Raw genomic sequence first — 13,270 nt, 5'->3', positions numbered from 1 at the left:
CTGGATATTTGGTTATTTTGATGATATTTATCCAGAGCAACCAGAAATGAATTTTCCTTTGGTGCATTCTAGAATTCCACCAGTAGAGGTCAGCACAGCGCTGCGCCTTCATTTACATAAGCTAATTATAAGGGAAGGTCTGTTATTATGGACGGCCCGGCGTGCGCGCTGATAATGAACGCCGACACGGAAATCCCCTCCTATTATATTTTATTAGGTCATTCAAAATACAGCAGAAGACCCTGAACACCGACACAGCGGCCGCGCCACACCTGATAATAAACCATCCGTCTTACAATCACATCGCTCGCGTCATTTTCCTGAGCCATTTAAGAAATGAGAATGTCCTGAGATCTCCTTATGTGTGCAGAGAATATGTGGAGCGAATACCGGAGCGCAGTATGGGGGCACTGGTACATTGGTGGCCCCTTTATTAGACCCCCGGCCTCTCACAATTGGTGCTCCCCTGTACAGTAATTCCCCCGTGACCCCGGCGTGCGGCATAAAGTCATGTGACAAGTTTTCTGTGGATCAGTTTTAGTGTGAATCCACATTAGATGGAAGATCCAGCGATCAGAGCGACTTCCAATGAGGCCGGTCATCGGTAATAGACTAGCCGGGGTCTGACCGCCAACCACGGGTTGGTTTCTCGTGTAAAGGGGTGGAGAGTATACCGAGAATGGCGCGATCGAGGAAAACATCCAGCAGAAGGGGATCCTGCGGACGGAAACAACTCATCACTGAAAAGGGGTCGGAGGAGGATGTCAGGAATCGTTCTGACCAACAGGCTGCACAGTCAGCTGAATACAACGCTGGAGCTCCAACTAACGTGTCCGAACGCACAACTCGCCGTTCCTCCGCCCGGATGGTATAACAGCGGGCGACCAGTTCCAGCGCCATTGTGTCTAAGAGGAACAGAAAGACTCCAGCGGGCAAAAGAGCGCAAAACTTGTATCACTGAGCAGCGGGAAAACATCTCCTGGTCAGATGGAGCCAGATTTATGTGCTGATGGGAGGGCAGAATTTGGTGCAAGCAGCATGAATCGCTGACCCCTTCCTGTCAGCTGGTGGAGGTGCAGTAATGGTGGGGGGAGGTGTTCTTGGTGCACCTGGGGTGTCCTGTGGAGGCCATAACGAAATGCTGCGGTTCAGAAGGCCAGAGGAAGGTGGTCCAATGCGCTACTAGATGGGGGTCTCTAATAAAGTGGCCGCTTTGTGTACTGGTGCAATGCATGGAGGTGGCAGGGTTACTTCTGGAAGTGCTATTTGCACCCGCTGGTAACACCGTACGGCGCAGTGATCGGTACGCAGGGCGGTTGCGGCAGGTATTGCACAATCTACAATTTTTTAGATACCTTGAAAAACCAAACTGTACAGAACATGTTAATAAGACGTAGAGGCCCTTCAAGCAGCGCGTTCGCTATCCGCCTGTCTGATGTAGGTAATGCAGTGTAGCAGCCCCCCACCCCCCTCCATCCGGGACACAATGTGCAGAAGAAGTGCCAAGAACATCAAAAACCGCACCCAGATCCACATTCCACCTCCGTGCCCCGCAGCGAGGATCCCAGGTCCTGACACAAAGTGCAGACACTGCATGCAGCAGGCACAGGACCTCCGTACACAGCAGCCCTTGTACAATGTTACATTATGTCCCAGAATGGCTTCCCCCTTAGTCCTACCGGCGGCACAATACGGGGGTCTCTAAAATAAGATATTAAAAAAGTATGTTTCCTAATTAGAAGAACCCGTCAGTCCGAAGACCCAGCCGCACCTAACTGGCCGGCGGGCAAGGGGCAGATGGCACCTGATCCACGGACCATTACCTTTAGGTCATTTTTAGTTCCTGGCTGTGCGTTTCCCACCTCTGTTGGCCCGAGAACTGGAGGGTTTGCTGAGCTTTATTTCCAATAGAACCGTATCACACCTTGTATCCAAGCTAGAGGCGGTACAACAGGGTACTAGAGCCTCCATGCCCCCCGTATCACATCTTGTATCCAAGCTAGAGGCGGTACAACAGGGTACTAGAGCCTCCATGCCTTCCCGTATCACATCTTGTATCCAAGCTAGAGGTGGTACAACAGGGTACTAGAGCCTCCATGTCTACTGTATCACATCTTGTATCCAAGCTAGAGGTGGTACAACAGGGTACTAGAGCCTCCATGCCTTCCCGTATCACATCTTGTATCCAAGCTAGAGGTGGTACAACAGGGTACTAGAGCCTCCATGCCCGCCCATATCACATCATGTATCCAAGCTAGAGGCGGTACAACAGGGTACTAGAGCCTCCATGTCTACTGTATCACATCTTGTATCCAAGCTAGAGGCGGTACAACAGGGTCCTAGAGCCTCCATGCCTTCCCGTAGCACATCTTGTAATCTTGTATCCAAGCTAGAGGTGGTACAACAGGATACTAGAGCCTCCATGCCCCCCGTATCACATCTTGTATCCAAGCTAGAGGCGGTACAACAGGGTACTAGAGCTTCCATGCCCGCCCGTATCACATCTTGTATCCAAGCTAGAGGTGGTACAACAGGGTACTAGAGCTTCCATGCCCGCCCGTATCACATCTTGTATCCAAGCTAGAGGTGGTACAACAGGGTACTATGGCTTCCATGCCCGCCCGTATCACATCTTGTATCCAAGCTAGAGGTGGTACAACCGGGTACTAGAGCCTCCACCCCTCCGTATCACATCTTGTATCCAAGCTACAGGTGGTACAACAGGGTACTAGAGCCTCCATGCCCCCCGTATCACATCTTGTTTCCAAGCTAGAGGTGATACAACAGGGTACTAGAGCCTCCATGCCCGCCCGTATCACATCTTGTATCCAAGCTAGAGGTGATACAACAGTGTACTAGAGCCTCCATGCCCCCCGTATCACATCTTCTATCTCAGCTTTAGGAGGGTGGTACAACAGGGTACTAGAGCCTCCATGCCAGCCCGTATCGCATCTTGTATCCAAGCTAGAGGTGGTACAACAGGGTACTAGAGCCTCCATGCCGCCCGTATCACATCTTGTATCCAAGGTACAGGTGGTACAACAGGGTACTAGAGCCTCCATGCCCACCCGCATCACATCTTCTATCTCAGCTTTAGGAGGGTGGTACAACAGGGTACTAGAGCCTCCATGCCGCCCGTATCACATCTTGTATCCAAGGTACAGGTGGTACAACAGGGTACTAGAGCCTCCATGCCCCCCGTATCACATCTTCTATCTCAGCTTTAGGAGGGTGGTACAACAGGGTACTAGAGCTTCCATGCCCGCCCGTATCACATCTTGTATCCAAGCTAGAGGTGGTAGAGCCTCCATGCCCCCCGTATCACATCTTGTATCCAAGCTAGAGGCGGTACAACAGGGTACTAGAGCCTCCATGCTCCCCGTATCACATCTTGTATCTCAGCTTTAGGAGGGTGGTAACCTGTTTATCCTCTTTTCTGCAGAAGATCGGGGCTTGAAGGCTTCCGCCTCTTCACTTCTGAAGGTCTTGGACCCCAGAGTTTGGCCGGCGCTCCTCCAGGGCTGTTGACCACTTCCTGGGCAGACAGACCCTTATTACCGGGCAGCTTCCAGGATTCGCTCGTGAAGTCTGCAGGTTCTCCAGTAGGGCATCTTCTGGGCGCTCAGTCTTGGGGTTCCCCCCATGGGGTATCTGCCTGCTGGTTCTGCATATTGTGCAGCCCATCTTGTTTCCCACCTGCAGATACGGAGGACGCTTTCTCACGGCACAGATTCCCGCCGCGCCATCCCAGCGACAGTTCTTCCCGCCGCCTCCATTCTCCGTTAGCGATGCTGCCCGCTCGCTCGGGGCGAAGCGTCATTCAGGCTTCTGCATACATTTACACGGAGCATTAATGGTTCAGAAGGAATGAAAATCCCCTTTAAGGGCGGATGCAGAGCAGCGCGGTCATGCCCCGTATGTGATAATCGCGGCCGTCTAACGGGACCGGCGATCTCCGGGGATTTCAGTCGTTTCGTTTTCACCCCCTCTTTTCCCGGCCGCACTAATCCGTTCAATGACCAGATCCGGCGGCTGCTGTCGAAGAAGGGATTCCCCAACTACACAGTGTGAATAAGCCCCAGCCGTCCATTACAAGTATCCTCACTGCTGCACTCCCATGCCGGTAATGAGTCGTCTCGTTAGCGGAACCCTTGCCTGCATGCCACAGAGGATGCGAATGGCAGTCATGTGACCATGTACTTTGCCCACCTGTAAGGTGCCGTTTGTTGCCCTTCCTCTTCTGGCCGGTCACATGACGAGCGCCAACTTTGCCTCCTTTTACACGGAGTGATAAAGCATTCGCACAATTAAACGGTGACGGCGTTCACTCCTGAGCGTGTTTACACGGCAGATTGACTGCGCGCAATTTCCTTCAGGTTCAGTCGTTCAGCTTCCCTGTACCACCAGTCCGTGCGAACGGCTGAATGATGACAGTTTACACGCGGCGAGCTGCGAACAGAAAGTGAACAACAGACGAGAAGCAAACACATTCGTGTCGGCCGCGTTCGCACTGACGGATTACCGCCGAACAGATGTGCGCAGGCCGATCATTGTGTTTAACTATAATGGATCGTGTAAAAGCCGCAGCCTGGCACCTCCCCCACACTGGAGACCGCGAGACAATCGCCTCTTTGTTCTTGCACTTGTTGCGCGCCAGCGATGTCCGTACCTGAGAGTAATCTTTGTCGCATCTCGCGGTTTTATCGCACAAAAGTCAGTAGGAGTTTATAATTTTATAAGCGCATCACATGAAATCACAAGTTCATACGAAGCGACAAAAAGGAGGCTCCGCAGGGAACACGGGGCGTAAAAAGACCGAAAAACGCAAAAGCGCAGAGCCGACGGGCGAGCATCGCAGATGGCAGCGGAATCATTGAGGATCCTTGTGTCGTCATTCTGCGTTTTCACTGGCAGCGTTTCTGGTATGCCGGCGCCCGGCGAGCTGCGCCTCCACTTCATCCGGCAGGGCTGTGTGCCGCCTGCCTGCTGACGGCCTCCGCTGCCCGCTGCTCTTTAGCACACTCACATTTCTTCCTTCTTTCAGTTATTTTCCTATAAAGGGAGCTTTTCATGAGATGCGATGAGTCATAAAAGCTGCGGATGAGTCAGCGCCGCCGCCACGGCTCTGCTGCTTGTGGCCTCCGCTGCCCCAGGAGCCTCCAAGACATTCTACAACATCCCCTCTTTACCCGCCGCTTCCAAGGACACATTGAGGACCCCACAGAAACCAGCAAGACCCCCACGGCCGGCCTGTAGGAGAAGAGCGGTGCCTGGGCTCACACGGCCGTGAGCGAAAACCGCAGCCGGCTCCACAGCGGATCACATGAGCGCGGCCAAGATCGGACTGCGTATAACCGCGCTCTCACACAGCCGGTCTCGCGCAATGCACCTCTTTTTCTTATTTGTATCCCCCATGCCGCCGCTTAGCGATGACGCGGATGCCCGCAGCCCATGCGCAGTGTGAATCCATGCGGGCTGCGGGCGTATCCGCGACCATACAGAACAATGGGCTTCATGTTGCATATATCCGCGGTAAGATACAACATGCTGCGTTCTATTTGCCGCTCGCGGTTTATGCACTGCCGACACGCCAAAGGGATCTGAACTGCGTAAGCCAATGTAATTGGTTGCCTGTGAGCTGCCGCGTATCACACGGACAGAGCCCACGCAATGCGCAATTCACATCCGGCGGTGGGAGCCTGGCCGTAGCCCTGGTGTCATGGAGGCTTTGTGTGCGGCTTCCAAGCTTAACCCCTTCATGACGGACCGAAGGACGTAACAATATGGGGGGGGGGGGGGGGGGGGGTATCTCCGCTATGCCAAAGCCATAACTTTTATTTCCCGCTGGCGCGGCGCTACGAGGGATATTTTTCGCTTTAATTTGCTCTTCTTTGGGCACATAATGTCTGACTTTTAGTAATTTTTATGGCGGGCGATGAGAAAAATAAACGATTCTGCGTGTTTTTTATGTTTTTTGCTCTGCAGCGTTAATCATGCAGCATAAACGGCCGGACGCGGCGGTGCGATTACCAGACGAAGATGGTGGATTTGAGGTTTTTTCACATTTGCACGTTGAAAACCCTTTTTCGGGCAAAAAAATGAAAGTGCGACAATGTTTTTCTGTGTCGCTGGACGGCGCGCAGGGAGGGCGTGTTTTTCGCGTGACACGCTGGTTTTTCTGGTACCATTTTGGGCCACGTGAGGCTTTTCATTGCTCTTGGCGTGCCGACCCCCTGCAGCTCTTCTGCAGCGTTTTTTCTCCGGGCTCTATGGGACTTGTTAATGTTAAAATGGCATCGCGCAAAATCGTGATTTCGTGGTAAATTGCGATTTTGCCGTGATGCGGTTTAACATTAGAAAGCCCCAAAGACACCTGGAAAAATACGCTGAAGATTCACAAACGCTAGTGGGTAGTCACCCCGAGGCCGGCTGTCCACGGGCGTTGTGAAGTGCCGCAGCAGATCTCCGCCCCGGGAGCAGGAGCCAGCAGACGGATCTCCGCCGGTCAGCCCTATCTCTGCTGGTTAGAAGGTGTGTTGAATGGATTCTCCGGTCGTTATCGATGCGCCGATACGGAGTGTGGGGTTCTCTTTAAGTTTTTTTAACCAAAACAGGAGAAAGTGCGCAATTAAGGGTTTTTTTCATGGCTTTTTCCCAAATTTTTTTTTACATTTCCTAGGTCCTTGCTCAGGACTTGAAGCTGCGATGCTCTGACCAGGTTTAGTATACACTGCAGTACTTCTCATAGCAATCATAGGCCATGGTGGACCCAGACGCCATTGACTGGCATCCGGTTGCCATGGTAACCCATCAGCCCTCTGGGATTGCATGGTGGCGGGGCGATGACGTCACAGGTGGAGCGCCCTCCCGCTGTGAGCCTTTAACATGTCGTGATCCCAGCATGTATTAACAGGGGGCTGACGCCATCCACAGGGTGTAAGTGCACGCTCATCCGCACGAAGCCCCCCACCCACGCCGTCCATTTATATCCTGGGTGAGGAAGGAGTTAAGTGCCACACCGCTGCTAATAGATGAGAACATTGTGCTGCAGAAAGTCTTCCTGGAATCCCGGTCTTGTTCTTAAAGGGGATGTCCAGAGTTAAGAAAACATGGCTGCTTACTACCGAATACAGCGCCACCCTTGTCTGTGGATTGGTCTGATATTACAGCTTAGCTCCATTGAAGTGAATGGGGATGAGCTGTAACACCTCACACAACCCACAGGCAGGCGATTATAACCCCGGACATCCCCTTTAACTATTATATACTACTTCCTCTATCCATTTTACATAAATACGACCACTAGGGGGCAGCATCACAGCAGTAAGTACAGGCTTCCCATTAGTCAGTGCAGGTGACTAAATGTCATGGGTGTCAATGGGGTAACCAACAGAAAAATACCTAAATATTCAGGGGCCGCACGGATGATCTAGCAGAGGTGCATTGTGGGTATGTATAAGGTTAGCAAAGTAAAACTCCCCACCTCAGAGGCCTCTGGGGGGCGCTCTGCTGCTGCAAATGGGAAGAAATCCAGACAGCGGCCCCTTCAGACGATGCACTCGCCGTTCATGAAAAAAAAAATTGTAAATACGTTGCCAATAGGTGGCGCTACAGCTGCACAAATCCCGCTACGAATGTCCCGGAAGCCCCCTGGTTCCCAGCAATGCTCTCCATTCACAAAACCAGGTTTTCCATCGCGGAACGCAGTGAATCCGCCTCAATCACTACGACATGCTGATGAATGCTGCCATGGTGGACCTGGCTCGCTACAGCGCCACCTATCATCTGCAGGGGGTATTACTTGTCACTTGGAGCAGCAGAGCGCCCCCCGGAAGCCTGCGAGGGGGGGTTAATTTCCCTAACCCTGCCCATCTAATGGATCATTAATGACCCTGAAGCGGTCAGGAACATCACTAAACACAAGGTCGTCCGTAAGTGGTAATTACAGCTAGAAGAGGGCGGAGCTAATCGGACGCGATACAACAACCCGCCATGCAGGAGCATAACTATTGGTGGCACAAAGGTGGTCGTTACAGCGGACTCTGATGCCCAAGACAAGAAGACGGCAGGATGTAAGCTCTCTTCAGTGGCATCTGGCAGGAGCGTTGCCCTCGGGCGCCTCCGGGATATTGCACTATACTGCATACACGGGCATAGGTTGCCCATTCACCACGCAGCTATAAAGTGACGACCAATAGCGGTGCAGCGTATGCCAAAAACACACTCCGCTACCATATGCTGGGCACATGAGAGCCTATGGGCACCCTGGCAATATGGGCACCGGATGTATACCTCCCATGTGCCCAACACATGAGATGCAAACAAGTAGCCTTCTCAGAGGCCATCGTGCCATAAATATTCAGCTTTGGGCTCTCATGTATACAGCGAAGCCGGCTCGGCGGCACTCAGTGTTGTAACAGTTGTGTATTACTGCGAGTAGCGCCATCTGATAGCACGGGCACAGTGTGGTACCATAAACCCTTCATGCCAGCGTATTACAGGTCTGTACAACATGCATCCGCGAGTATGATGCGTTATACGTATGCTGTGATGTCATCGCTCTTCTGCCCAGCGCTGGGGTGAGTACCGACACCTACCTCAGGCCCGTGACATCACATTCATCAATCGCATGGCCAGAGAGCAGCAATACCGGGTACGGGCGCTATACAATTTACACTGCTGTGCTGGCATGGAGTGAAGTGACAGCGGCGCCCAACTGAGCACCGCCATCACTGCAATCAGCTGATACGTAGAATAAAGGTAGGAAACGTGGTTTTCTTAAAGCGGCAGGAGACGTATTTCTAAGCTCAGCTCCTCTGTTTTCATTGCAATAGATCCCACTTCCAATAGACGCGTTTCGGAGCCGCAGCGCCCCTTCCTCAGTAATATGGCTGGGGACATCCAGCTGGTGTTCTCTTTCCAGAGGAGTGAAGCACTTCCCTCAGCAGCGCTGTCACTTTAATCAGCTGATCAGCGGCGATCCCAAGCAGCTGACCGCCAACAATCTACTGATGATGACCCATCCGGAGGACCCCCCCCCCCCCCAATGTATCGCTGGAAAGTTCCTTTAAGTTGTGCCTCATCTGGATCCCTGTGAATTCTTATAGAAACCTCCTTGTCTCTATAGGGGAAATGGTGATGTCTGCACCTCCATGTATTACATGGCATTCACTAACCTCAGTAAGTCTCTGGGGTCTCAGGGAAGGACCCCCTAGAATCAACACATCATTGTTGCAAAGTGCACAACCAGTTTAACTGAACATCGGAAGGAAATGTCCCCTTTAAGAAAACGTCCCTGTCTCAGCATTCTGGGGGTGGGGCAGAACGCAGACACTTTGTATCAAAAGACATGAAAATCAGTTATTTTGTTTCTTCCAAAAAGAGCAGAAAAGGATAAAGAAACCTGCCAGGACTGGTGGGCAAGAAGGCAGCACCCCTCCAACGGCCCCCGTGCCAGCGATGCTGGTCATTAAAGGGTCCCACTAATTTATATGCTTGGTTAGTGTTACATCCGTGTCAGTGGTGCACATTGTATATCTGTGCCCCTCTAGGTGGTAGACTTCGATCTTACCACCCTGGCCAGACGAGGGCGCTCTCAGGTACTCACAGTTTGCATCCTTGTGCTGGAGGGAGCAGGCAGCCAGGCTGCAGCGTCTGACTAGTAGCCTCTTGTCTGGATGGACGACACATCTTACCAGCCGTCTACTGAGTGTCAGGATAGAGGGCACCCTCATCCCTGCGTCCTATGGGCAGCCGCTCATTGCCCGCACAGATGGGCGCTGCTCCTATATATGCCAGATGCTGAGGGGCTGTTTGTTTTGAGCAGCAGAGTTAATATTCCACCCAGAACTCTTCATTGGCTCCAAGTTTCCCGGGGAGGGACTGAAGCCGCAGAGACATTCAGCAGTCCTGAGCGTAAATCAGGACACAACCCATCTATCACGTCTGAGGCCGCCTGTGTATCACTACATAGAACATCTACTAAGGAGCAAACTAAGCAGTATACAGCACTCCTCAAATGTGCTCGGGACCATAGGGGGCAGTATTATAGTAGTTATATTCTTGTACATAGGGGGCAGTATTATAGTAGTTATATTCTTGTACATAGGGGGCAGTATTATAGTAGTTATATTCTTGTACATAGGAGGCAGTATTATAGTAGTTATATTCTCGTACATAGGAGCAGTATTATAGTAGTCATATTCTTGTGCATAGGGGGCAGTATTATAGTAGTTATATTCTTGTACATAGGAGGCAGTATTATAGTAGTTATATTCTTGTACATAGGGGGCAGTATTATAGTAGATATATTCTTGTACATAGGGAGCAGTATTATAGTAGTCATATTCTTGTGCATAGGGGGCAGTATTATAGTAGTTATATTCTTGTACATAGGTGGCAGTATTATAGTAGTTATATTCTTGTACATAGGGGGCAGTATTATAGTAGTTATATTCTGGTACATAGGAGGCAGTATTATAGTAGTTATATTCTTGTATATAGGGGGCAGTATTACAGTAGTTATATTCTTGTACATAGGGGGCAGTATTATAGTAGTTATATTCTTGTACATAGGAGGCAGTATTATAGTAGTTATATTCTTGTACATAGGGAGCAGTATTATAGTAGTTATATTCTTGTACATAGGGGGCAGTATTATAGTAGTTATATTCTTGTACATAGGGGCAGTATTATAGTAGTTATATTCTTGTATATAGGGGGCAGTATTACAGTAGTTATATTCTTGTACATAGGGGGCAGTATTATAGTAGTTATATTCTTGTACATAGGGGGCAGTATTATAATAGTTATATTCTTGTACATAGGGAGCAGTATTATAGTAGTTCTATTCTTGTACATAGGGAGCAGTATTATAGTAGTTATATTCATGTACATAGGGGGCAGTATTATAGTAGTTATACTCTTGTACATAGGGGACAGTATTATAGTAGTTATATTCTTGTACATAGGAGGCAGTATTATAGTAGTTATATCCTCGTACATAGGAGGCAGTATTATAGTAGTTATATTCTTGTACATAGGGGCAGTATTATAGTAGTTATATCCTCGTACATAGGAGGCAGTATTATAGTAGTTATATCCTTGTACATAGGGAGCAGTATTATAGTAGTTATATTCTTGTACATAGGGAGCAGTATTATAGTAGTTATATTCTTGTACATAGGGGGCAGTATTATAGTAGTTATATTCTTGTACATAGGGGCAGTATTATAGTAGTTATATTCTTGTATATAGGGGGCAGTATTACAGTAGTTATATTCTTGTACATAGGGGGCAGTATTATAGTAGTTATATTCTTGTACATAGGAGGCAGTATTATAGTAGTTATATTCTTGTACATAGGGGGCAGTATTATAGTAGTTATATTCTTGTACATAGGGAGCAGTATTATAGTAGTCATATTCTTGTGCATAGGGGGCAGTATTATAGTAGTTATATTCTTGTACATAGGTGGCAGTATTATAGTAGTTATATTCTTGTACATAGGGGGCAGTATTATAGTAGTTATATTCCTGTACATAGGGGGCAGTATTATAGTAGTTATATTCTTGTACATTGGAGCAGTATTATAGTAGTTATATTCTTGTACATAGGGGGCAGTATTATAGTAGTTATATTCTTGTACATAGAGGGCAGTATTATAGTAGTTATATTCTTGTACATAGCTTGCAGTAATATAGTAGTTATATTCTTGCACATAGGGGGCAGTATTATAGTAGATATATTCTTGTACATAGGGGGCAGTATTATACTAGTTATATTCTTGTACATAGGAGCAGTATTATAGTAGTTATATTCTTGTACATAGGGGGCAGTATTATAGTAGTTATATTCTTGTACATAGGGGGCAATATTATAGTAGTTATATTCTTGTACATAGGGGGCAGTATTATAGTAGTTATATTCTTGTACATAGGGAGCAGTATTATAGTAATTATATTCTTGTACATAGGAGCAGTATTATAGTAGTTATATTCTTGTACATAGGAGCAGTATTATAGTAGTTATATTCTTGTACATAGGGGGCAGTATTATAGTAGTTATATTCTTGTACATAGGGAGCAGTATTATAGCAGTTATATTCTTGTACATAGGGGGCAGTATTATAGAAGTTATATTCTTGTACATAGGAGCAGTATTATACTAGTTATATCCTTGTACATAGGGGGCAGTATTATAGTAGTTAAATTCTTGTACATACGGAGCAGTATTATAGTAGTTATATTCTTGTACATAGGAGCAGTATTATACTAGTTATATCCTTGTACATAGGGGGCAGTATTATAGTAGTTATATTCTTGTACATAGGGGGCAGTATTATAGAAGTTATATTCTTGTACATAGGGGGCAGTATTATAGTAGTTATATTCTTGTACATAGGGGGCAGTATTATAGTAGTTATATTCTTGTACATAGGGGCAGTATTATAGTAGTTATATTCTTGTACATAGGGGCAGTATTATAGTAGTTATATCCTCGTACATAGGAGGCAGTATTATAGTAGTTATATTCTTGTACATAGGGGGCAGTATTATAGTAGTTATATTCTTGTACATAGGGGCAGTATTATAGTAGTTATATTCTTGTACATAGGGGGCAGTATTATAGTAGTTATATTCTTGTACATAGGAGCAGTATTATAGTAGTTATATTCTTGTACATAGGAGGCAGTATTATAGTAGTTATATTCTTGTACATAGCGGGCAGTATTATAGTAGTTATATTCTTGTACATAGGAGGCAGTATTATAATAGTTATATTCTTGTACATAGGAGCAGTATTATAGTAGTTATATTCTTGTACATAGGGGGCAATATTATAGTAGTTATATTCTTGTACATAGGGGGCAGTATTATAATAGTTATATTCTTGTACATAGGAGCAGTATTATAGTAGTTATATTCTTGTACATAGGGGGCAATATTATAGTAGTTATATCCTTGTACATAGGGGGCAGTATTATAGTAGTTAAATTCTTGTACATACGGAGCAGTATTATAGTAGTTATATTCTTGTACATAGGAGCAGTATTATACTAGTTATATCCTTGTACATAGGGGGCAGTATTATAGTAGTTATATTCTTGTACATAGGGGGCAGTATTATAGAAGTTATATTCTTGTACATAGGGGGCAGTATTATAGTAGTTATATTCTTGTACATAGGGGGCAGTATTATAGTAGTTATATTCTTGTACATAGGGGCAGTATTATAGTAGTTATATTCTTGTACATAGGGGCAGTATTAT

At 47.5% G+C, this 13,270-nt stretch overlaps 1 protein-coding gene across 2 annotated transcripts in view; it reads right to left on the bottom strand.

Moving 5' to 3' along the window:
• The window catches only part of CA5A (carbonic anhydrase 5A), a 33,897-nt gene extending 24,006 nt beyond the window's left edge, over positions 1 to 9,891 (bottom strand). For both annotated transcript variants that reach the window (XR_010787088.1, XM_066582492.1), the window contains exon 1: positions 9,608 to 9,891. Coding sequence is in view for 1 of the 2 variants with exons in the window: in XM_066582492.1 (XP_066438589.1) it covers positions 9,608 to 9,734 (127 nt within the window). In the remaining variant the exon portion in view is untranslated. The remainder of the gene's footprint in view (positions 1 to 9,607) is intronic.
• Between the last annotated feature and the right edge of the window lie 3,379 nt (positions 9,892 to 13,270).

This window comes from Eleutherodactylus coqui, chromosome 11 (genome assembly GCF_035609145.1).
Source record: "Eleutherodactylus coqui strain aEleCoq1 chromosome 11, aEleCoq1.hap1, whole genome shotgun sequence".
NCBI classification, from domain to species: Eukaryota; Metazoa; Chordata; class Amphibia; order Anura; family Eleutherodactylidae; genus Eleutherodactylus; species Eleutherodactylus coqui.
The sequence above is the reverse complement of the archived record's forward strand: the minus strand, read 5'-3'. Positions and strand labels throughout refer to the sequence as shown.